The sequence below is a fragment of the Nestor notabilis genome, unplaced genomic scaffold (genome assembly GCF_000696875.1).
Source record: "Nestor notabilis isolate BGI_N333 unplaced genomic scaffold, ASM69687v1 scaffold9270, whole genome shotgun sequence".
Classification (NCBI taxonomy): domain Eukaryota; kingdom Metazoa; phylum Chordata; class Aves; order Psittaciformes; family Psittacidae; genus Nestor; species Nestor notabilis.
Genome location: NW_009909667.1, coordinates 68,408 through 92,965, shown reverse-complemented (window position 1 = coordinate 92,965; position 24,558 = coordinate 68,408). Strand labels below are relative to the sequence as shown.

The 24,558-nt window shown below is 38.5% G+C and overlaps 1 protein-coding gene across 1 annotated transcript in view; it reads left to right on the top strand.

Annotated features, from left to right (window-relative positions):
* Positions 1-9,041: 9,041 nt before the first annotated feature.
* CCDC149 (coiled-coil domain containing 149) overlaps positions 9,042-24,558 on the top strand; it is a gene marked incomplete at its 5' end in the record, with an annotated part of 36,993 nt that continues 21,476 nt past the window's right edge. The window contains 4 exons of the mRNA XM_010016740.1: positions 9,042-9,203; positions 9,740-9,778; positions 18,592-18,699; positions 24,250-24,366. Coding sequence (XP_010015042.1) covers positions 9,042-9,203; positions 9,740-9,778; positions 18,592-18,699; positions 24,250-24,366 — 426 coding nt within the window. The remainder of the gene's footprint in view (positions 9,204-9,739; positions 9,779-18,591; positions 18,700-24,249; positions 24,367-24,558) is intronic.

Sequence of the window (24,558 nt, the reverse complement as noted above, 5' to 3'; positions counted from 1 at the left end):
TGTGGCGATGGGCTGAAGTCTCGGCCTGGCACTGGTGCCAGCGGGGAGCGGGGTCCAGCAGCAGCGCGGCCTTGCTGCGGCCGGCAGCGAGGGGGAAGGGTCTGCTCCCAAGAGTTCGCTCCTGCGGCGTGTGCTTTCTTTCCTTACTTCACTTGAATCATACATGAAAGGTTTTTCAGACCCATGGTGTCATTTGTAAAATGGGAAGGGAATCCATAACAGCACAGTGGCCCCGAGCTTCAGCAAGGGGGGGGGTTCAAAATACAAGAGTAGCAAATGCTATTATCTACCAAGTCCACGTTAGAAGATGGACAGTGTCTGCAGGTACACATTTTCATGTAGGACAAGTTACCTAACTTAACAGCTTGAGGTCAGTGTAGTTTAAAGGGGTATCATCAAGTCTGTTTGATAGGCAAACCCATAAAGTTTGAAGTAGGTTGGCATGCCAATTTTTACATTACATTTTGTATTGCATTAATTTTGCATAACTATAGAAATAGTATTTTTCTGTTTACAGCTAGCAGAACTTCTGTGCAAATGGCATGAGCCTAAATAAACCTGACTGTGTCTACTGTCCTAGGGTATGACGGACACAGGTGAATTCATCTTGTTTCAGGAGAGCTTTGCCTCTGTTATATTGTGTCAGCATGGCTTAGCGTCAAAAAGAACCATGAGTTTAGGGTCCTGAACCTATCACTTGTCTCAGTGAGTTCAGTGGGAGTTTGTACAGCCCTAGATCTGTGCTAGAGTGGGAGTCTACCTATGCACATAGTGCTTGTAAACACACAGACCAATCCACAATAAAATTAAAAGTGTACTTTTAGTAGTATCCTGATTGTGCAGTGTTGCATCTGACACCTCATTTCACAAATGGAGTTTTATTTTGGGGTGAGGTGGTGTCACATAGCAGGGAAAGGTAAGAGACAGAGACAATTCATGAGGTGTGTTCAAAGGAAACGTCCCTGTTCTTGGCTTTAAAAAGTCATCTAGAATTACTTTGGAACTTTTTTACTTTTGATATGATTTAACCTAAAAAGTTAATTCTGAAACTGAGCACTTATTTCTGGTTTAAGGGCTTCTTGATAGTTGCAAAGTTTAATGACTGCATTAAACTACATTCTTGCAAATAGTTAAGCATACATATAATTTCTTTTTTTTCCCCAGGAACAATTGGAGTCCTGGTGATTAGCATTCCATTTTTCCTTCCTTTCTCTCTGTTCCCACAGCAGGCTTACGGTCTGTTTTTCTGCATGAAGTCTGTAGCATGTGCTGTCAGGGTGTAGGCTTTCCTCTTTTGCATTCCTTTTCCTTTGGCTGTTGTGATTAACTTTGTATGATTTACCCATTAACTGCAACATCCTAATGGGTCTGTGAGAATGTGGCTCTAACTTCTGAAGTAACTTGTAATAAGTTTTTCCAGTTTCCTGTATCCTCAGTGGTACAGAACTTCTCCAGGTCTCTTAGCTTCAGTGTCTGCCAGATAATTAAAACTTTGTTCAAAACGCATTTTATAAACGTTTTGAAGTGCTTTCAAAATACAACACAGGCAAGAAAAGACATGGTAGCTCTGAACACTCTCACATTGCTGATTTGGGACAATTAAAACATAGAATGTGGTTCAGAATCTCCAGAAGCTGCTGGGTTCAGATCTGTGGTCATGTTCTTTTTCATTTCCATGAGCTCATTCCTCCAAGTTTGAAAGCTAGGAGTAACTGAAGTATTTGCCAAAGCAGCTCTAATATTTTTAAAGTCTGGTATTGCAGATGTTAAGAAAAGCGGTAGGATATATTTTTTGTCCTTATATAAACACACACAAACACCTGTACACACAGCTTTATGTTTTTGTAGTTTGGCTTTTTATTCTTTATTGGATAAGAAGAATGCTTGGGGTTTTTTGTTTTGTTTTGATTTTTTTTGGGGGCAGGTTCCAGTCTTCTTCTGTGTTTACTCTCTTTTTTTTTCCTTTTGTCTTTATTCCATTTCAGTGCCTTCTGCTCTGTGCCCTTTCACATTTCTTTCTCTGCTATAATTATGCTCATTGCTAACTTCTTGCTTGTTCTTTTGCCTCCATGTTTATGTATTTTTCCACTTACTCTACAGCCACATCCATTTCAGGTCTAGTGTGTATCCAGAACTCTGAATGATCTTTGCAGCACATGTACCTTGAACATTCTTTAAACTAACTGTGAATAGGAAGGAAGACTGGGACAAAGCCAACTTAGCAAATATTGAAGGAGACCAAAGAATCATTATTTCCATTGAATGCAAAAGAACAAACATTATTCAGCTGAGTTCAAGTATTGGTGGTGGATGAATATATATAAAAGGTACTCTGTTGGGCTACCACATAATTTTTGCTTGGGTTTTTATCTTAACATTTACCTCCCATAGTGATTCATGGTTAGGATATTCGAAAGCCTGTGTAAAGCTGTAGGATGAAGACCTGGTCAATAACTGCTTGTTTGACACAAATGAAACTGAGCCATAGCGGGAACTTTCTTGCTGGCTAGACTGCAGTGAGCTGGCTGTTTCCTCCAGAAACAAGTGATCATCATAAATCTCAAAATACCATCCCAAGAGTACAGCCCATTCCTTTGAACAGGCTTTCGAATGTCTCCTATTTAAAAAAAAAGATAGATCCTTGATGCAAACAAAATACTGCTCCCACCTGGAGGAGAATGAAAAGAGGAAAGTCTGACAGTTACTAGCTGGATTGCTGAGTGCACTGCTAGAAAGCAATCACAGGAAGGTGGTTGTACTGTACTCTTCGCTGAAGAGAATGGAATTCTTGAAAACAACACTGGTTGCCAGAATCTTGGTTGCAGAGTTTTGATTGTTTTTAAGTGTTTTTAAAGTCCATACTTCTCAGCCTGACAGCCATGTTTATGGATATGCTAAGCTGTGATTTACACAAACTCATGTGAGTCAACTCCTTAGTGTCTCAGTTTTCCTGTCTCTGTAAGGGAGATGAAACATAACTAAATCCCATGAATACTAATGAAAAACACGATATATGAGCTTTGTTTGAGGAGAAGAGCGTAATTTCATTTTTTGCATGAATTCCATGTAATGTCTTGGAATCATATAATGTAAGGATGGTGACAGAATCAGTGATGGAGAAAGGAGTAGATGGTAGCATGATCTTAGGGTGGTGGGATGAGTTGAACAGTACTGAGAGATCATGTGTGGTAGGGGAAAAACTTCTACATGATCATAGGATGGTTTGGGTTGGAAGGGACCTTAAAGATCATCTAGTTCCAACCCCCTGCCATAGGCAGGGCCACCCTCCACTAGCCCAGGTTGCTCAAAGCCCCGTCTAGCCTGGCCTTGAACACTGCCAGGGATTGGGCAGCCACAACTTTGGGCAACTGGTTCCAGTGTCTCACCACTTGCGTAGTAAAGAATTTTCTCCTAATGTCTGATCTAAAGCTCACCTCTGTCAGCTTGAAACCATTCCCCCTTGTCCTGTCACTACATATCCTTGTATATATAAGCTGCAAGACTACCTCTGTCCTTGCTTTAGAGAGCTCACTTCTACAAGTTTGGTCTCCTATCTGCTAAAGTCAGTGAGCGTGCTTCCATTCACTTCACTGAGAGTTGGCACTAGTCCTAATTTAATACTGCTTGGAGAACGTGCGCTTTTGGCAGTGATTTCCACTGGAAGCAAGAAAGGTTTCCTAGGAAACCCATAAGACTAGAGTGGTTGTCCTCTGTCCGTTATGCTAGCTTCTCTCTCTCAGGTTTGCCAACTTCTAGAATTAAATCCAATGTCAAAATGCTTCTTTTTCCTTGTCACCTCCCACACATTAAAACATTGACTGTATACTATTTGCAGCTACTCATATGTGACTGTGCCTCCTAAAATTGGTTTGAGGAAATTCAGTCTCCATTTAATTTGTCATTCTCAAGAGGCTATTTCTTTATTATTAACTATGTGTGGTCTTCAGCACTGCAGAGAGAAGGAATACGCTTGTGCTCTTGAGTTCCCTTGCATAATAACTGCCAACTGAAAACTTGGAGAAAGAGTTTTGGGGGATTATTTATCAAACACTCAACTACTGAGCAGTAGTTCTAGTTAAAATAGTTGAATGTTCCAGACATGAATTCTGAGTAAGAGTGAGAAACCTAACCTGCTTGTAATTGACAGAGCATACCTTTCCTATAGGTTGCACAATTTCATGTGGACAAGAGAGAAGAGGAATTAAAACCAGTGAGATTTTCACATTTGTGAAATCTCTCTAACTTTCTGTCATGTTGCCTTTTCAAACAGAGAATGAAATATAGTTCACCAAACCTATATGGGGGGACCTGACAGGCTTTGGAGCCACTAATTTCAGAGTTTTTCTAAATGCAGGCAAATGCCAGTGGCTGTAGGGAAGAACAAAGTAGAGCGGATGCTCCGAGGTCCCTAGGTGATTGGGTTGGCATTGTAACACCTTTGTCATTTGGAAAAGGAAGTGGAAACACTAAAGGAGCTGGCACTGCCCTCCAGAGTTCTCAGGAGCTATGGGAGAGTGGCTGCAGAGACCTGCATGCTGGGCTTTCACATGACAAAACAAGTGTTTGCTTCTCATGTTTCCATGTTGGACTAAGATACTCACAGGGTGTTGAGGAACAAATACGAATAAATTAATAATGTAATTCAGTGCACAGCATACAAAACTGTGGAGGGTTGGGCCACATTACAAAATAGTGTTGTTTTGACTAATCAAATGATGGTAATTCCTAAGTGACCAGTGAAGATGATGTGGTGTAATATTGTCATCAAGATGTGGTGTTCCAGGGAGCTGCTTATTTCAGTTACATCATCAGTGAATGATACCAGCCTGCTTTGTGCTTCAGAATCAAGAGGTAGCTAGTGAAGCAAGCCCTGGGCAGCAGGAAAAGCAGAGTTGATATTGTGGGATAAAACCAAGGACACCGCATTGTCTCAGGCTTTATCAGAGATGAGGACATGAGATGAGATGACAGGCAAAAGACCAGTAATTATGTGTTTCTCTGGATTTGAGTGCTTGACTCTTTCAGGTAAGTTGAGGTTTAATCTGAAGTCCAAGGGAGCAATGTTACTGAAACACAGCCCAAAACCAACCCAGGTAGTAATGTTGCAGTGCGTTTTGGGACTCTTCAGTTTGTCGTTTCCACAACAAAATTGCCTCCAAGAGTGCAGTGAGGAGAACTTTGATAAAACTTCAGAGAATTCTATAGCAGTTGGATCTCTTGTTCAAAAGATGGTGAGTAGAGTTCATGGTTTCTCTGAGAGCATGGTGGATGATAGGTTTCCATGCCCATGTATAGGGAAGTGGCCCATTGGCATTTGGGAGGATAGTAGGTCCTGGAGCGTTGAGAGAACACAGAATATGATCCACAGTGATTCCAAAGCACAGTTTGGAGATAGTATCTCTGCTTTTACCCTCAGAAAATTAGATATTTTCCTTCTAATTGCCATTAAATACCCAGGTATAGACCAGTAATTTGTACAAATTTAAGATAAATTATTTTGTGATAGGAATTCAGTGTGTTTGTTGTTTTAAAAAAATCCCAAGTCTTAAACCGTGACTCTCCCAGCTTCATCAGATTATTAGACCATGTCTACAACGTCATTAATGAGATCTATGCAGATTTGGCACTAAAAATAGCAATGGACAAATAGTAAGAGTTTGATGTAGAGGGTCACCTTGGAGCAGTTACACTCTCCTGTAATGTCAGTCTCTTTTTACTCAATTTCACTGAAGTAGTCATCTGGCTGTAAAGCAGTTCAGGCAGTAATGAAGGATGTCACATATATTCCTTTAATTATGATGTTCTTCATTGTAGCAATTATAATTTGCTTTATTGCAGATAACAGCAAGTTGGTAGATAAAAGTCACAAGACAGGTACAAAAAGTTGTACATTGTAGCTTTTAGATTGAAAGTATAGCAGCTGGTTCTTGGTTGACTTTGGTTTTTAAACTCAAAGGTTATTTTGGAACATCAGTTGAAAAGAAACAAAAGACAGTAAGAATATTTTTTAGTAACTACAGTGCATAACAGAGTTCACTTGTTTATCTCTCTGACAGACAGTACATGAGACATAGGCTTTCCCTCAGTTGCAGAGTAAGAAATTTCTATGTGAATGCCAGAAGCATCTATTGAATATTTTTTTTCTCAGACTATGTGAGAAAATTTTCCTTATTGTGCCCATAGCTCCAAAAAGACTGTTAAAGTCCTATGTACATTTTGGCAGCATACCAATTTTGCTGCACTTACTTGTCCATATATGAGAAATTGTTGGTGGGACTCAGGCAGAATCCATTTCTGGTGAACAGTTGTTAGGTCACCTTATGGACATTATTCATGTTTTTATGTATTTATTTATTTTAACATTCAGAAGCATATATATTGAATAACGTCTTTGAGACCTGTCTTTGTAAAATTTGGTTTTCCTTCAAAAATGGTAATGGGAATTGGAAACATAGTTCTGTTGAATAATCAAATTCCACAGAAATGCTGTGGTTTTATTGTTTCTTGTATCGCAACCCTGTGGAAACAGATTACATTATCACTATTTTTATCCTATTTATTTGGGAAAGTCAATCTAGGTAAAAAGCAAAAATGGCTTCAGAAAGTTTTCTAGGTGGTCATTTTTTTAGTAAAATCCAAACAGAACATTGATGAGAAATACCAAGCCCCTTCCTTCTATATGGCACATCATCAGTTTATAATTCATCCAAGTTAAAATATACTTTAAACAAAGAGGAGATCATTATTCCTTTTCATTTAGACCCTGAACACAACTGCCCACAATCTGCTTATGGTTCATTATTCTCAACCTAATAGATAATGAAGAATTCCCTTGCTCCTGCCAGAGCTGTGGTGAAAGGTGAAGCCTTCTTTTATGCTTTGAGTGTGTCCTTTGTGAAGGACTGTGACTCATGGCAGAAGCAAGATTTGTTTAGCACTAGGTCTGCATTTCCTGCTTGCCAAATATTATTTTTATAGTCATATCCACATGCTCTAGTTAGCTTCCATTTCTCTTGTGCACTGTTTCACATACCAGCACTTGTGGCAAGGCTGGGAGCTGGTGGTGTGGGTGTCGGAAGGTGAGATGTTTAGCTTTGCTCTCTTCCATTGTGTACATTATATCATCTGATCTGCTCCAGGTAGGTGTTGGCTGGATGGGCCTTCTTCATTCCAGTTGAAGGAACTGGACAGGCTACTTGGGACAGGGGTTTAAGGCTGTTGTTTTCTGTTGTTTGTTTTGGGGTTTTTTTATAAGTAATTATGAGGTTTGTTTCTACTCCTTTTTATTTGCAATTACTGGATCAGATTTGCAATTACTGGATCAGACACAATTTTGTGAAGGTATGTTTTAGAATTGACTAAGATATGAGATGAAACTGGAAAAAAAGAGGAGAGGTTGTCAGAGGCAAATATTTCACTGTAAGGGAAGGAATTATTTATCAAATTTGAAGCAGTTTACAGTGACACAGAAGTGTGTCACTATAATCGCTTGCTGACGATATTAAAGTTTAGTGTCTGATACCTTTCAGTGCTTTATCAGGGGACTTGACATTTGTGTAAGGTATCAGTAAGGACATAAGTACATAGGTACAGTTGCCTTTGTTGATGCCAAGGCATCATAATCCAGAAAATTTATGGCAGGATTTCAACTTCAGTATTGCCAGAAATAAAATTAATCCAAGGTGGAAGTGTCCTTTTTGAGAGTTCAGATCCTTCTTGGAATGGCTTTTCTCATTCCCTTCCTGCTTTTTTGCAACTAAGCATTTACCATTTTTGGAAAACGTTGGCTGTACTAATATACCGAACTTGCTTTTCCCTTTCTCATTGACTTGAAATAGCTGTTAACAAAGTCAATTCCAAGCAAGTAGTACATACGAGTAACGATTTTTGTCCCAAAGAACAGCACTGACTTGAACAGTATGGAAGTGCTGATGCGCTTGCTTTGTGCAAGAGCCTATAATGACAAAGTATTCTTGTCAGAGAATATAATGGAACTATAAATTGTTTTCATGACTGCTGTGATATTTGGTCTCTTGCAGTGCACATTCAGAAAGTATTTAGTGCCATGTCTTATGTGAGTAACATCAGAAATAGAAATATATGCTTTAGCATATATGTCAAGTGATGGGTAAGAAGAATCTGCTGATTGAACATCATGTTAAGTGAAAAAAAGTTGCCTGAAACTTCTGATAGCTAGCATTCAGCCACTGCAGGAAGGGATGATATACACGTTACTTTCCCCTTCTCTCAGTGAGGAAAGGCAATGAAGCAGACCAGACTACTGCAGAACAGCTAAGATTTGCAAGTTCAGCTTTGCTTTGTGCGTGAGCCTTATGCATAAGAGGTGGTGGCTGGCAGAGGAGGCTCACCTCTGCCTTCCCTCTCCATTCAGGTTTTTGCAATATTCCTGCATTTTCCATTCTGTTGACTCAACAAGCACGTGCATGTAGTATCACAGCTGAATAAGTTTCTTTCACGTGTGCCAGTAGGGTACCACACTGCAGTTGTTTCAGAGTAAAGGTAAATTTTGGTTGTCACTTGCGCTGCCCCTTCTGCTGTAACATGGTCCTGTTTCACTGTCCAGGTGGGAGGCTGAGCTCAGAGGACATCGCTCATAGCAGGGAGGATGAGGAGGGAAGAGGGACATGCTGACTGCTAACATCTAGGTGTTGTGGACATAAGTAGAAAAGGGAGTTTGCAAAGGCATCTTTATTCTAGTATCCCTCCCAGGACTACAGGTCAAATTGTGAAGTTCTCATACATTCCTCATGCTTATGAAGATAAAGAAGAGAAACTTGAATTGCTGATTTTTTTCTAATTCATGGTGGCTGGGTAAGCAATCCTTACAAATGGATTTCAGGCTTCTGATACAACAAGCCCATGATTTTATCAGTAAGCTAAGACAACTCATGGCAGACTTTGATCTCATGCAGAGAGTCTTCCATCTTCTTGGACAAATACTTGAGCCTCTCAAATCCAGTATGGGCCAAAGTAGAAATGGCTTGTTACAATTACACGTTTGTTTTTTTTCTCTTCTGCAGTATCTGGTCTGCAAAAGGAAGCTCGAAAGCAAAAAGGAGGCATTGCTAATCCTATCCAAAGAGCTGGATACCTGTCAGCAAGAAAGAGATCAGTACAAGCTTATGGCCAACCAGTTGCGGGAAAGACATCAGTCTCTGAAAAAGAAGTATCGGGAGTTGATTGTAGGTTGTTCTTTATGAATACTGTATAAGTGGGGGGCCGGGGCGAACCTCAAAAAATTGGAAAGAAGTCCATAATGACTGCTGTAAAAATGTGAAGGTGCTTGTTTACAGTAGTCCTGCAGTTGTACAGTCATGATCATATTATTACTCATTTGTTCCACACTGATGAGGTAGTGCCTGTTACATAAGACACAGAAAGACAGTGCGTGATCTGAGGAAATTAGTTTCAGTCGTAATTCTATTTAAGAACTGACTGCAGTATTATTATTCCACAGCAACTTAATGTACCGTTATGAAAAATAATGCAACATAAATTTGTAATGACCTGCTGTTCTAGAAATGTAAACAAATCTTCAGCCTTAGAGAGTTTTTTTGAGTTGAAATTAATACTACTGGTGTTAATCAAAATGCAGTATTTTAGAAACGATTCTGATAACTTCTCAGTTTAAATATGTTTCAAAATTTGATCCAGAAAGTTAATACAGTTGCTGGCTTCAGAAATAAGTTGCCAATAAAATGTGTCCATTTATTTATAGGATGGGGATCCATCCCTTCCACCTGAGAAGAGGAAACAGGTAGGATTTATTTTTCAGTTGACGTTATTTATCTGCTACAGAAGTTCTTGGCATAAGTGTGAAAATATTAACTAAGAATTCTGGTAAAAAACAAGCATTTCTGTCTGAAAACCTCGGTTTTTAAACTGTGGCTTCTTGTGCTTTTGTCTAAACATGTTTTACTCTGAAATAGCTGAACTATCATTAATTTGAATATATGGCCATTGCTTTTATGTTCACCTGAGACTGAAATTGGTCAGTGTACAGACCCTTGAGATTGCTCTCCTTGTTGTTTATCCTTGTATTAAGTCCTAGAATGGGTTTGTGACAGGACTTTTCATACTTAAAAGCAATCTGGGAATGCACTGTCTGCATTCCATAATTGTTAATTTATTGTTGTGAGTACTGTTTTCCATTAGGTACTCTCCCAGGTCACTTGGGCTCTGTGAGTTATAAATGGTAAGAACAATGGTAATTGCATTTTATGCTTTAGCTGAAAAACTTTTTGCCTGCTCGCTTGTGTGGGGTTTTTTTTGTTCCCAGAGATCCAAGTAGTGTGTCCCTGTTGTGGAATGTTGGTTGTCACATCTTAACATTATCTTCATTTTTAGAGAAAAATGGTATCCAAAACACAGTGTGTGAGCAGGGAGAGGGGAACAACCCAAAGCAACACAAATTGTTACTGTAATTGCTAGTCCTGAAAGTCTTTTAGTCATATGTAAAACACGGTTATTGCATTCTCTGACTGATCAGAAGTTTTACTCATCGTTCTTTCCCTGGAGTTTGCATGTAGTTCTTACTATTTTCTTAACATTTTAGGAGCTTAGCATTTTTCTTGTTTTAAACTTAACTTTCAAAGGCAATATAATTACTCCTTCAGGCACTTAAACAAATTGCTGCCAAGAAGTCGGTGGCTCAGTATAGAATCATTTAACTTCCTCATTATTTAGCATAATTTATTTGAAATCCTGTTATTTCAACAACCAATAAAAGTTTATGACCAGATACAGGTTTATGCATTCTGACTACTAAAAGTGGAGCTGTGTACAATTAAAAGGAAAAAAAAGCCCAACAACAATGCAGTACATGGGTCATTACAGAGATAAGTAGGAAGGGAGATTTTCCATTCCACGGATATAGTTCTAATTCATCTTCCATCTTTCAAAACAAATAAATCTGATACTTGTTTCTAAAATACTAGCAAAATTTAGTCTAAATTCAGAAGCTGTGATTATATTAAGTTTTGACAGATCTTACCATGGTAAGTGAGGTGTCCCTGCCCATGGCAGGGCGGTTGGAACTAGATGATCTTAAGGTCCTTTCCAACCCAAACCATTCTGTGATTCTGTGATAAGTGCTGGGAAACCCATTTAATGATCTAACTAGGAGAGAGGTTTTTTGTTGGTTTTTTTTCTTCCCCTGAGGAAGTTATGTATTCATGGTAGGTAACAGTGAAAGAAAGAAAATCTTACTCTCCAATGGGGTCATTTATGGGTTTTCTCTAAGGACAATATATACTTTAGGCTGTTACTGTACTTCTTGAGTTTTCATTTTCCTGAGAAGTGTGCCTGCAGCATCAAGGTGGATAATCTGGCATAGTTAGGGCAACCTATCTGAAGAAGAGTATAGTTTTGCTTTGAGAAAGGCATCAAAGAATAATAAAATCGAGTAATTAATATTTTCCCATTGTTACTTTATGTACATTTCTTAGTATTTTATCATCTAAGAAAGAGTGAAGTTGTTTGTGCTCCTCTGCATTTTTTTCCATTGCCTTTTTGCCCAGAAGCTTAGTTGCCTGCTGGGAGAAGTTTGTGGCTTCAGTCACTTCATAAAGGAGAGACCCTAATCTTATAATGAATTTTGTATGACTTGCTGTTTTCACAGTCAGAAATGACATGAAAACATAGTGAACAATTTGCTATCATCTCTTACGTTTCTTTACCAGAACTGAGAAATTATTGTTGAAATTGCAATCTAGAACCCTAAAGGTAATAGGTGGGTTGGAATTGCTACTTTCTTCTCCTTCATGTCGTAATTTTTCACCTGCAGAATTAACAATTATGCTTTGTGACTTCTTTCCCACACCGTGCCTTCTCTCCCTGTTTTGCAACAGAGAATTTCCGTATTCTGTGTGGGAATTGACTGTAACCAGGCAATTTCAATCAGCAAGCAGTTAAGTCAGAATGTGGTTTTGCAAAATTGATGTTACTTACAGGTATCTCAACATGCAGTGCTCTGCAGTATTATCCCTCTCAAAGCTGTGTGTGCAGTGACACCCATTTCTGACATAATTGGTTTGGACTCGGTGATCTTGAAGGTCTTTCCCAACCTAAGCAATTCTATGATGATTCTATCCAAGGATTGTTTCGTGTGTATCACCATCTGCCAACTGGCTAGAGCAGAATATGAGAAACTGTGCTACTGAGAGCTCTTTTCCTGCAGAAGGTGTTTTACCATTAGTGTTGTTATCACAGCCCATGAGCTGTTAGGTGCTTTCCTGGCCCCTCTTACCAAACATTCACAATTAAATGCTGCAGTTGAAGGTAGTTTTAGAATGTCTTGTGGTGTCAGGTATAGGGTAATTTTTGGATAGGTGATGGAGGGGTGAAATGTTTCAGGAGTATAGGAATAATGAAGAATGGATTTTGATGTTAAAATTCACCAGAAGTGGTAAACAATAGACACTCCTCTTTCTGAGTTGCTCTGTCTGCAGCATTTGCTGTGATACAGACTATTTTTATGACATTGGCAAAAAAATAGTGGGTATCTGCTGGACAGTGTTGCCATGCTGAGAAACTTAAAAAAAAAATCATAGGTGGGATTTCTAGCTTGATTTATACTATTATTTTCATTTTCATTGCTTAACTTTTCAGTATAATTTCAGTTTGGGAGAAGATTTGTTGTTGAAATAACAGATTTGTGAATCCTTTGACCTTCTATATGAAATGGAATTTCTTTTAATACAAACGAGATCCTTTGAATAAACAAAGGTGAAGTAAAATGCATGCTTAGGAAAATGACTGTGCTGGGCCACAGTCCTAAATATGCTTTGTTTAATTTGATCTCAGTGAGACCACTCAGTTGAAGATAATGGGTTTGCAGTGGGGCTGTGTGTCAAAAATAAAGCCTCAATGTGTATGTTCACTGGTGAGGGCTTATATTTGTATTTCAAATGTATGAGGAACTAATGGAACTAAACATCACAAGATCACAGAATGGCTGAGGTGGGAAGGCAGCTCTTGAGATCAGCTCATCAAATCCTTCTGTCCAAGCTGGGCCGCAAGCTAAAACTTGATGCCTCTAGGAAGTATGGGGGGACCGAAGTATCTTACTGAACCTTCACAGGGAGGGAATTTCTGCCAAGTAAATTCTTCTCATATACTGGTAGTTCATACTGACACCCTCGGTAGCTGCTTATAATGTATGTTAACAAGTTGCTTTTCAAAATCTGGCCTCATAAAGAAGTCTGTAGTTGATGTTAACCTCATTTTGTTTGTCAGCCTTCAGCAAATGCCATAGGTCCAGCTGGGAGATGTTTGGTCCTGTACAACGCTGCTAATCTAACACACAGAAGACATGTTGAGAGGGAGGGAAAAGCATCCCTTTTATATGTCTACTGCTAGAATGGCTTTTTGGTTCTATTAATCAGCTCTATAAAATTTCTGATTGCTGAGTGCCTTGAAGGTATGTGAGTACAAGCGAGTCTGTCTTCTTTTGCAGAGCCTTGTCAGGTTTTGGCGGGTGTGCTTCTGTGGAGGGATTCCTGCCTGATTCTCAGAGTGGCGTATACTCAGAGGAGAGGATTTTCTTCTTCCTTTATTGTTTTATGCAAAGTGACTGCTTGGCAAGGTTTTGATTTTTGCTGTTGTTTTCCTGTGGGGAAACATGACCCAGATTAAGTGTATTTTGTTTAGTATGCCCAGGACCTATAATTTCAGAGGTCTTCTCTACATGGTTTTTCAACTTAAAGAGAAGACTACAATAATTTTTGCTTTTTATTGTAAGGAAGCTAGTGCTACGGGAGGTTGTCAGTTCTTACACCTTGAAGTGAACAGTGGTAGTTGGTAAGCAAAGCAGGTTTTTCTATATTAATTCAGCCATTGCAATCATATGAATGCATTGGAGGAGAAACTGCAATTAAATTTGCTATCAGTCACACCCATCAAGTGTGCTTAATGTTTCATCCAACTTTTTTTCTGTCAGCCCTATAATTCAGTGCTCTTCTTTGAAGGTGTGGCTGAAAGAAACATAAAAGCCTGTAAATTGCAGCATAGCAATGCTTGTTTGTATTTTAAAATATTTTTAAACTGTAAAGGTATGTTGGAAGTTTCCTCTTTTCCTCTTTTACCAAATTACTTTTTCAGGCAGTATCTAAAGGCAGAAAGGAAAGTCTTTTTCTTTTAATTCTTTCTCTTTTTTTTTAACATGTCAGATAAGATTTATGTGCAAGAGAATTGAGAGCTATATTAAAGTCTGTGTTACTATCCATCATTTTTAAAGTGGTGTGAAGAAAAATAACACTGTGTGTATATGTAGCTAGATTTGCAAAATTGTTAAAGAAGCCAAATTCAGGTGTAGTGCATAATGCCAGGGATGACTATTTGGAGTTATTTTTTATTTTCCCTGTCTTCTTGGGTCATTGGTCAATAGTGAGCAAAGATCTGTTGCTGTCTGACAGGTATTCACTGGGTAATGCAAATAAATATTTATAGGTATTTTCATCAGTAGTTTCAGATGCTCATCTGTAGCTGGAAGTAAGGTTCTCTTCCATCCTCTATCCCAAAAACATTCTTGCAGATTTTAACAAAGTCTAAGTGGAAAAGGGTGAGGTCTGTGCTTCCATCCCACTGAATCTTTCACTCTCTGGTCTATTCTGATTTATGGTGTTCTTTTCCTGCTTATTTAATAAAGGTATGACCTTCCCACTTGGCACTGTCACATCAATCTTTTTCTTCTTTCTTCCTAGCTTCTGGTGGGATCGTTGGCTATGGCTGCACTTGATTTTGGTCAGAAGGAAAAGGAATATGGGTACAGTTTCTTATGTCTAGTACTGCAATGGAGGTTTGGACTGTGCTCAAGTCATTCTGCACTGAGAGGGTGGTGGGTCACTGGAACAGGCTCCCCAGAGAAGTGGTCATGGCACCAAGCCTGTTGGAGTTCAAGAAGCATCTAGACAACCCTCCTGGTCATATGGTTTAGTTTTAGCTGGTCATGCGAGAGGCAGGACTCGCTGATCCTTATGGGTCCTTTCCAGCTTGAGACGTTCTGTGATTCTGTAATACATGCAAGCTTCCATGACAGATGGATGTAAAAAAAATAGCTTGTCATGCTACAAGGGCTCAAGATTATCTGCTGGAAACTGAATGTTGCCAGAGGTGGACAGAGCTCTGGAAAGACTGTGATACCAGGCAGTTAATCACAGACGTGAATGAAGCACTGTTATTTAGTATTACAAGCAGTTGCATTGAGAGAGGGTAGGAGAAACAGTTTCCACTGCTGTGGGTTGTTGCAGACTCAAAATAAAGCAGCAGAAATGTGTAGACCTCTGTGTCTTTCCCTCCCCCTGCCCATGGCTCAGAAATCTCTCTTCATCAATACTTTGGAGTTAGTTTTGAATACTGTGAGTGAAAGAAGTGAAGTCTCTGACAGTTACAGGAGTCTTTTTAAGGCTTCACCTAGAATCAAAAGAAACTCTTGAAGAAGTAGAGTCTAGAGAAGCTGAATTCGGGTGATCTTCAGACAGTTGTTCTCTGTTGCACAGATACGGGCATTATTGTCTGCTGAAGTAACTTGTCTTGAATTTCTAAGTGAATTCTGTGTTTGTTCTATGAATATTGAAAGAAGTTGCCAGGTGGAAAAATGAATTGCCATTCTCCTTGCATAGGTTTCTCCCCTTTACTCAAAAAATACATGCTTACAGATTCATGAAGCCAGTCCTCCATTGTTAGTTTTATCATCTTTCAACCATATGGTATGTTTTCTTATATATGCCAAAGAAATGGTACCAAGTCCAGGTGTCGCTCAACATATCTTCTTGGCTGGTTCCCTTTAAGCCCACTAGAGCACTTCTGAAATTCCAGTATTTCTGCTTCCATCCATATTCAAACAAGGGCTTTAATGAGGACTTGCCAAAACCTTTAAAACTCAGAACAATCTAAATTATATGTTGTATGGAACCTCTAAGCCAGGGAAATGAGTAATTGCTGGAGACTACTTCTGTGACATAGCTTGGTTGTTTTAGTTTAACAGAAGTATAATGGAAGCTTTGCATGAAGGAGTAACTCTGTTCTTAGCTCATTGTAATGCTCTTAGCATGCTTAGATGAGGCTGTTTTGGGTTTTTTTTGCATCTAAAATTCTTTGTTTAAAGTTTCTTCCAAAATCCCTATCTCGGGTATAAAGGTTTTTGTCACATTAAGTCATTTATATGACTGACAAATAAAATTCAGCATAGAATTGCAATCCCAGAGAAATGGTTTTAAAGGAAATAAATCTGAGCAGGAAGATTTAGTATAGGCATGGTAATGCCCTTCCTGCAGTTACTGCGAGCTGAGTTTTGACTACAGACTGCTAGAATCCTGGTGGTATGGCTGTAAACACTGATTAGTGAGTTTGAGTTCTTTACAGGTGTTGAAATTACATGTGCTATTGCATTGTTAAGAATTGTTCAAATTCATCATAAAAAGGGACTTTATAAATTGAATTGTTTCAGAGAGGTTTGTGCAAATCATGTTCCTTTTGACTGTCTTCTTTACTGAAAGTCACCTTCTTTTTTTAAATAAAAGGCATCTGAGCAATAGCCATAGGTACTTCAGTTTAAATGCAATTTCCTGCAAACACGTTCTTTGTTTTCTTTCTTTTAAACAGCCGTTAAGAAGTACCTCTCAAAACTGTTGACTGACTGTGTTCTGAAACTCCTGGATTCATTCAGTACCTGAATCTTACACATTTGTTGAGCATGTAGAAAAAAATAAAATCATTTCACCAAAGCATACTTGAAGAACCTTTTGCATTGCTTGAATGGTTGGTGTCTTGGAAATAAAACTAGAGGCAGCCTAATTTTGGCCCTGTAATTGGCTATTTACATTTTTTGCTATTACACTCTTTTCCCAAATTATTTACTTGCAGTCTTTAGGTTGGTTTATCAATGGTTTAAAAAATACTTCAATCTCTTCCAAAACTGTGGGAAACTTAGCTTACTTTCTTCTGAACCTTTGAGCTCGAAGCACCAGACGTACAGAAGCTATAGCAGTGAATTAGGCTTGTTGTTCATCAGGGTATATAGTTTCTTGAGTTATTTTTCCTGTTTAAAGTTTGAAGCTACTGTTGGTTTAGGACAGTGGGAATTTGAAGCCAGCTTCTTCATATAGTAGCATACCAAAGTTCCACTTGATTGTAGTTTAATAATTTAGTAGTCTCATCTTGCAAATGCTCAGATACATGCATAGCTATATGTGTATTAATATTCATGTTAATATATTCATGTTAATGGTTTTCTTAATTATAAAACAGGATGTGTGGAAATAGCAGTTGTTAGTAAACAAGGCAAAAGATTGCAGGAATGGCTATTAGATGCCTTGTTTTAAATGTAAACCTCACAAATACATCCTATGAGACTGTCAAATGGTACTGAGAATGACTGGGTATAAGAGCAGGACTGGAAAAGGAAGAGAGAGATGAAAATAGAGAAACAGGTCAGTTGAAAGAGAAGCACAGCAAGTAGGGAATCCAAAACTGAACCTAAAACATCAAGAGAGGGCTAGGAACAATCAGTTGATGCGTTGGCCTCAAACCCAGGGAGTACATAGCTTAAAAATATTCACTCGTGGAGCTTTACCAAGTCATGCTTAGAAGATCTGAAAATTCTTTTTGCATTTCTTTTTATACTCTTCAGATTTATGGCAACGGACAACACACCTAGCTGTCCATAGGCAGTGTCTTGAAAGGCTGCACGTTAGCCACTGTGATTATCTCTCTGAAGAGATATCAGTAGTAGGTGCTGGGTCACTGTTTGTGTATTTGTGAGGTATTTTAGGGTGAAATACAATCAATTTATCTGTAGTATTTACTATGATATTTTCAGATATCATACATAGGAAAGGAGGAGGTTGCATTTGGGGTTTTTTTGTTAGTGATCAAGTTGATGGAATGTCATTGTAAAATTATAGTCTAGACCCCTTGCCATCCTAACTCAGTAGGTTAATGTGTATGGTAACTTTTGACCTGGATTATTTGGGTGGGGAGGGGGGTGGTGTGGGTGTTTGTTTATTAATCTCTAACTTTCACCTTTATTTTTCCAGATATCTACATACTAGCTAGCAACACAAGTCAGGTCACATTTGAAGCGTTGTGCTACTAGATATTCATGGTACAGCACCATATAGGGGTAGGGACTCTGGCTGGCATCCTCTTTACTGGCTGGGAATCTGCTCTAAGCACTATAAAGGAATTTAATTATATAATAATTATTTCTCAGCTGTGCCTTTTGTCTAGTTATATGCAAGTTTTAAACTATTATTTTGGCAACTTTGTATAAATATTGTCAAAGTACTCTGTATTTTGCTTTTCCCTTCAGCCAAGACATCAAGATACCAGAACTAGCATAGATGTTTCCCCTTTGTCTTGTTTGGGGTTTGTGTGCAGTATGTATTCCCTACTCTAAAGATAAGGGAACCCTGGTGATTTTTGCTCTCTAATGAAGCATGAAGTCTGGGTACCAACAAAAATAAAAGTAAAGATTGTTGGCAGATGAGTAAGTCTAGGGTTTCTTTTCAATCACCACTTACGCTTCTCTCCATAGGCACTAACTTCTGATTGATATTTACTGTTTTCTAGGCGAATCTTGCTCAACTACTGAGTGAGGCTCAAGATCGAAACAAACATCTTGGAGAAGAGATTAGAGAGCTTCAACAGAGACTGGGAGAAGTACAAGGGGACAATAAGGTATTATAAATTTTGTTATCAGTAAACGGCATGGGATGTGTAAACTGGGCTGGAGTTTTGTATCTACTTCTTAGGAAAACAAATGAAACAATGGGTAACAGAACTTCTAGAATACTTTGATTACAGTAAATGCTCAAAACAGTAGAACAAAAGAAGCTTGTACAGGTTACAAGTAAGTGCAGTTTATTATACATTTTTGTATGCTGCTTTTGCTCCATTGTCTTTAACTATGTATTTTGCACCTAGCCTTCCTTTAATGCTCTCAGACATTCTTTCTTTTTAATACAATTTATTAGTAGTATTTCCTCTTACAAATAAGTACAGATAAACATGTCATCTTCATCATGTGATAATTATTTTTTTTTTCAATGAAAATGCAAGATTTTAATAGATTATAAAACCAGGGGAAGCATAATTCTTCCCTTCAAAAATATTGAGTATTTGATCACAAATATACAGTGAGCTTTGTATTAAGCCCTCACCCTATTACCCTTATATAACCAATTTATTTTATTGCTAAATTTAGCAAGTTATATGGAACATTGCTCAAAATCTGCCATTTGGTATTAATCAAACTCCTGTTGTCTCTGTTAATTGAAATATTTAAACTCAAGCCAAATGTGTGTAACATTCACAGCTGGAGCTGTATGCAAAAGTACATTCGGAGATCAAACTAGTGAGAGGTTGAATTTGAGAGTCAAGGTGGTTAACGAAGTAAAAAATGAAACAAATAATGAATGATAACTTCCCTTCCTCAACTACAGTTTTAAAGTTCCTAGATTTAAAAATGTGAATAAAAATGATGCGGTTTTTAATTTTTCAGATGATTGGTTTGTTTTTTTGTTTTGATTTTGTTTTTTTTTCCATTTAAGTTAATTTTATTTTATTTATTTTATTTTAAACTCAAGTATATTGTGATAATGAAGTTTTATTCATTGTTTATCACAAAAGACTTCCTTGAAGGTGTGTAGGGAGCTGGGAAAGGGTCAAAGAACACCTGAATTTGTAGTATGCACAGCATTCAGTGTCACTTGCTCAAGTCTTCAAAGACCAGCTTTCTCAGTGTTTCTTTTAATTTGCATGTTATTGTTTGAACTATATTACAGTGTAGAAGCTGGTGCCTTGCAGTTGTGCAGTACCAATATTATGCCATACAGCCTTTCCCAAGCCAGTCCTGAACAGATAACAAGGGTTTGTAAGTACAAACAGAAAACAAACGTAGTAAAAATAAAGGCATATTTAAATATCAAGGTTATGCATCTATTCCAGTTGCTTATAACAATACAGTCTAGGAGACACAGAGCCTGCTTTTTTGTGCTTGAACTGGTTTTTTTTAGATTTGCCTCTGTGGGTTAACTTGGTATTAGCTGGTCATCTTTGTGACATCTGTATTCTCAGCATGAATTTAAATTCATAATCCTCACAATGAATGGAAAAATACAAAAAGAGGTATTCTGCCCACCATGCCTCTTTCCCAAAGGTGCAAAATAGTGCATCACTAAATAAAGAGGGGGAGGAAAGGACTGCATCAGGCAGGGATTAATTTAGACTAGGATTTTCATTTTTGGAACACATTGTTCACTTTCCTAGTAAATGAGAAATAGAGCTTATTTTAGTCAGGTTGCTGGGTTTTGAAGTGCCTAAAAAAGCATTGCTATCTCTCTGAGGGATTTAACATGCTTCTCCTGTGTCAGATTTTGCTCCCTCCTAGCTTCCATGATAAAATTCTAGGCTTGTTCCCGAAGCCGTTCTGTTCTGCTCATCAGTTCTCCTGTACTGGCATCTGCGTTACTTCAGGCACTGGACTCCAGATAATGCATGGTATATACAAAAACAAAGAACTATAATAATTTGCTTGTTCTTACATTTTCCCCCCTGCATTCTTCTCTCTGCTTTTTCCAAAGTGAGGGAGGGCATCGTGCCCAGCTGGTCTACGTCAACCTTACTTCTGGCAAGAGATGAACAAACAGCTGCTTTTGCAGCAAGTGAAGCTGCTTATGGATGAACAATTCTGCCTGTGTCTGAGCAGGGGTGACTCATACAGGCTTTGTCAGTGGGTGGCAAGAGCTTTGTAGGACTAAAAAAGAAAAAAACCTCTTTAAATATCACACATTAGCTCTATCGATAAGGGAATGTTTTGATGCCTTGACTTGTTTTTCACCATTTTAGTGTTTGCTACTAGTAGGATACACTTGGATTAGCAAGAAGACTTTAAACTAGTGGCATTTTACTTGTTGAAATCAGATGAAGTATGTCATTAGTTAGCAATAACAAATTACTTGCATTTGGTTTAGCTGAACTATTTTTTTCCTTTAATTTCAACTAGAATTCTGTTGCCACAAGTAATAAAACTTCTTCAGCCAGTCTCTGGAAGGATTTGTTGCTTCAGTTGGAGAAATACAGCAATAGACTGCAGCGCTCCACCAACAGATACCTAAGACTATTTATTTTTATGATTGATCACAATCTCTTATCAGCTCTGACACATGAAAACTATTCTGTGTTTATGATGGTTATTTGTAAATCTTTTTTCTTCCTAATGTTCTGGCAGCAGTGATTGGAGAACAATTACTGAAACTCAGAAGAAATAGTTAGGAAATCTAACTCTCTCTTGTAAAAGGGTGAAAATAGAAAGCATAAGAGAAGCTGGAGGCTTCTGGAAGACTAGATGACTCAGTTGCCTTCACTTGAACGCCTACCCACGCAAAGAAATGGTTTTGTAAGCTGTCGAGGGCAGTGCTAAGTGAGAGAAAGATGCATGGGAAACAATGGCTGCTGTGTTACTGACAGTTTGTTATTATAAGGCAGACAATCATTCATGCAGCAGCAGTGCGAAATACTGAATGTAGTGCATATGTCTTGGCAGAACTGGGACTTAAGGTAGCAAGTTTGCATAGTTCTGGTCCACTTTTTAAGCTTTTGTCGACACCGTGGTGCAGACAGCTGCTGTCAGTGACTGGCTAAGCACGATGGTTTCTGCCTTCCACAAAGAATTTACTGCTTGTGCTTGTTTCCCTTTTCCTTCTGCATGTTTTATTGCTAGTCAGGAACATAACAGCGTGGCACAGGTGTTGTCTGTGGACTCCTAGGCTGCACAGCAGCTATTGCAGTGAAGCCTGTTTGGGGCATTGTGGTGCTGTTACATAGTTGCTATTTTATATATCATTAATTTAGTGGACACTGATTAAGAAAAAGCTGTGGTATTAAAATAATTAAGACTAGTGACTAGCAACACTGGCTTGTTTTGGTTAACAATCCGTGGGTTCTTGACAAACAGGAGCTATCTCTGATAAGGTGCCATTAATTTAAATGCACTCTGCTGTGGCTGCTGTTCACAGAATCCCGAGGGGTAGCGTTAACCTGTTCTCTAGCTGCAAAATGAACTTGAGCAGTCTTTTCCTCAGTGATTTCTGAATGACAGAAATAAAAATACAGCAGCCAGAGGGCAGGTGTATAAAGTTTATAACATAGCACTAACATGTGAAATAAACCCTTAACCCTCTGGCATAACACTTAGTGTCTCTTTGGGTCACAGCATTTTCAGGGAAGAATTTTATAGCAGGTGGTGATTCCTCATGAGACATTTTCAATGCAGAATTAAAGGACTTGGCCTGTTCTGCCCTGTCAACTCCCTGATTGGCCAACTGTCTGCAAGAAGCACTCTGTCGTTTTATGGATTGGTATTTTACTTTACTTTATGTATGCTTATAATGCTGCTTTTACTGGCTGAATTTGGATTCCTGAAGCATTCTTTTCATAAGACTTCTTACTTTTTTTCTTTTTTTTTTTTTTCTTTTTGGTCTGAAAATAAGTAGTAAATAGAGAGTTCTCCTTTCATTGGCATTTCATTTCTTTGACCTTGCAAATAATAATTGCTTGAAGTTATAATTGCATCTTCTGCGTCACCCCCTCCTGGGCTGGAGGAGAGCTGGTCATAGTGCATGAGTCACAGCTCTGATCCAGTTCCCAGCCTGGTGCTGAGTGTACGCAGAAGTTCTGCTCTGCTGCAGGCATTGGAGGCATTAGTAAAGTGTGATTTCCCCTTCAATTTCCATTTTTTCTGAAGAAATTCTGAACATTTTTCCTCAAAATGTCATTACATTTGTTTCTTACTGCTTCTTTCTGTAGTAAGAGATTCTAGAAACTGAATTAATCTAGCTGAATTAAAGCACATTTCTGTACCTTTTGTTCATCAGCCTTCTAGCATTAAAAAAAAAAAGCAGTCCCATAGCTATGAAGCCATTCCAGGATTTGCTAGTTGCCTTTTTGATTGACTTGTTTTGATAAAGAAATTAATAGAAATTATATCTCCTAGGATCCATTCAACCTTACTAACTGTGCAGTGGTCTGTACTTTCCCTGTGGGGATAGGGAAATGTAGTTTGCCAAAACCAGTTACTTTTGAGGGCACAGCTTCCCCTGAACAAGTGAAGTGCTTATCAGAACAAGTTGTACTAGCTTCAGTGACTTGCACTGAACTGGAGCTCAAAGAAGTGGGAAGGATGATTTTGGTAGTCTGTCTTGCATCAGCAGGATTTTAATTGGCACATTGCAGCTATGGTGACTGGCATCCCATAAATACCAAAGATAGATTTTAATGTACAATCTTCTACTTCAGAAGATTGATTTTTTCTAACTCTGCAATATAATGATGTACATTAATTCCTTGGTGCAGTCAAAGATACGGGGAAGGTCAGGCTGGCTATTGTGGTGGGTTTCTTGAGTCTCTGTGGAGCTCCTACAAATGAGGCCATGGGGAGGCAACACTTTTGCCTAGTTGTACTCAGCATAAACAACTGTAAATGCTGAATGCCTTACAGACTGTTATTTTAATACTTCATGATTCTTAAAAGGTAGTTGCTTTTTGCTTTGGATATTGAATATAACTGTGTATTAATTAAAGTCAGGCTGTTTTCAGCAGTCATAAAGCTCATGAGTTCATTAGTTGTTTAGCATTTGGCCAGGTCTTTCTGTTGTTGGCCCAATTTTTTTGTTTTTAACATGAATTAACTTTTGTGAATAGATGAAAAAAGTAATGCACAAGCAAATATATTAGCAGCTGTTAATGCAAATTCTGCACTGATGTGGCACACTGGGATTTTAAGTGATACCAGAAAATGAAGCTGAGCAAGCCACTTTGTGCCTTTTTATTCTTAACTAGGAGGAGTTCTCTGCTGCAGAGAGTTTTAAGATTTACATCTGAAAATGACTTTCTGGGAACTTTCTGGTTTTAGTCTGACCAGAATTAGATCCTGTCACTCCTTAAAAACATTGACCAGGTGTCTGTATTTGGTTTTTCATCTCTGTATACTCTGGTGTCTATTGCTGTACGGTCTAATTCAGCTCCCTTTGATGGTTTGTGTGTTCGGAAGTTTTCACTGAGAAAAAGATTGAGCCCTCAGCTCAGAAAATTCCCTCTGGTTTCAATAACACCAGCTGTTTGGCCCAGAAGAGATGAGATCTATAACAGCTTTGCTCTTGCTAATGTAGATGTACTGTGACACTATAGCCTGTGTTCTCTTGCTTACCAAATCTGTTTTTGTAATGGCAGCTCCTTCGAATGACAATAGCAAAGCAAAGACTTGGAGATGACGAAGTTGGGGCTCGCCACTTTGCAGCACATGAACGGGAGGACCTTGTTCAGCAACTGGAGAAGGCTCGAGAACAAGTAATAACTAAATGGGCATATACTGTCATGTTTTAAAGAGCTAGTGCAGTAGCAAGTAAATGACTGCTTCTATTGTGTTTGGAGGGCTGGTAGCTGATTAACATTGCAAATAGTGGTGAGGATGTCAGGATTTTTACTGAAATAGTTGTTAATTGAGCGCTAACTTAAACATGCGTATGTGGTTAGAGTGAG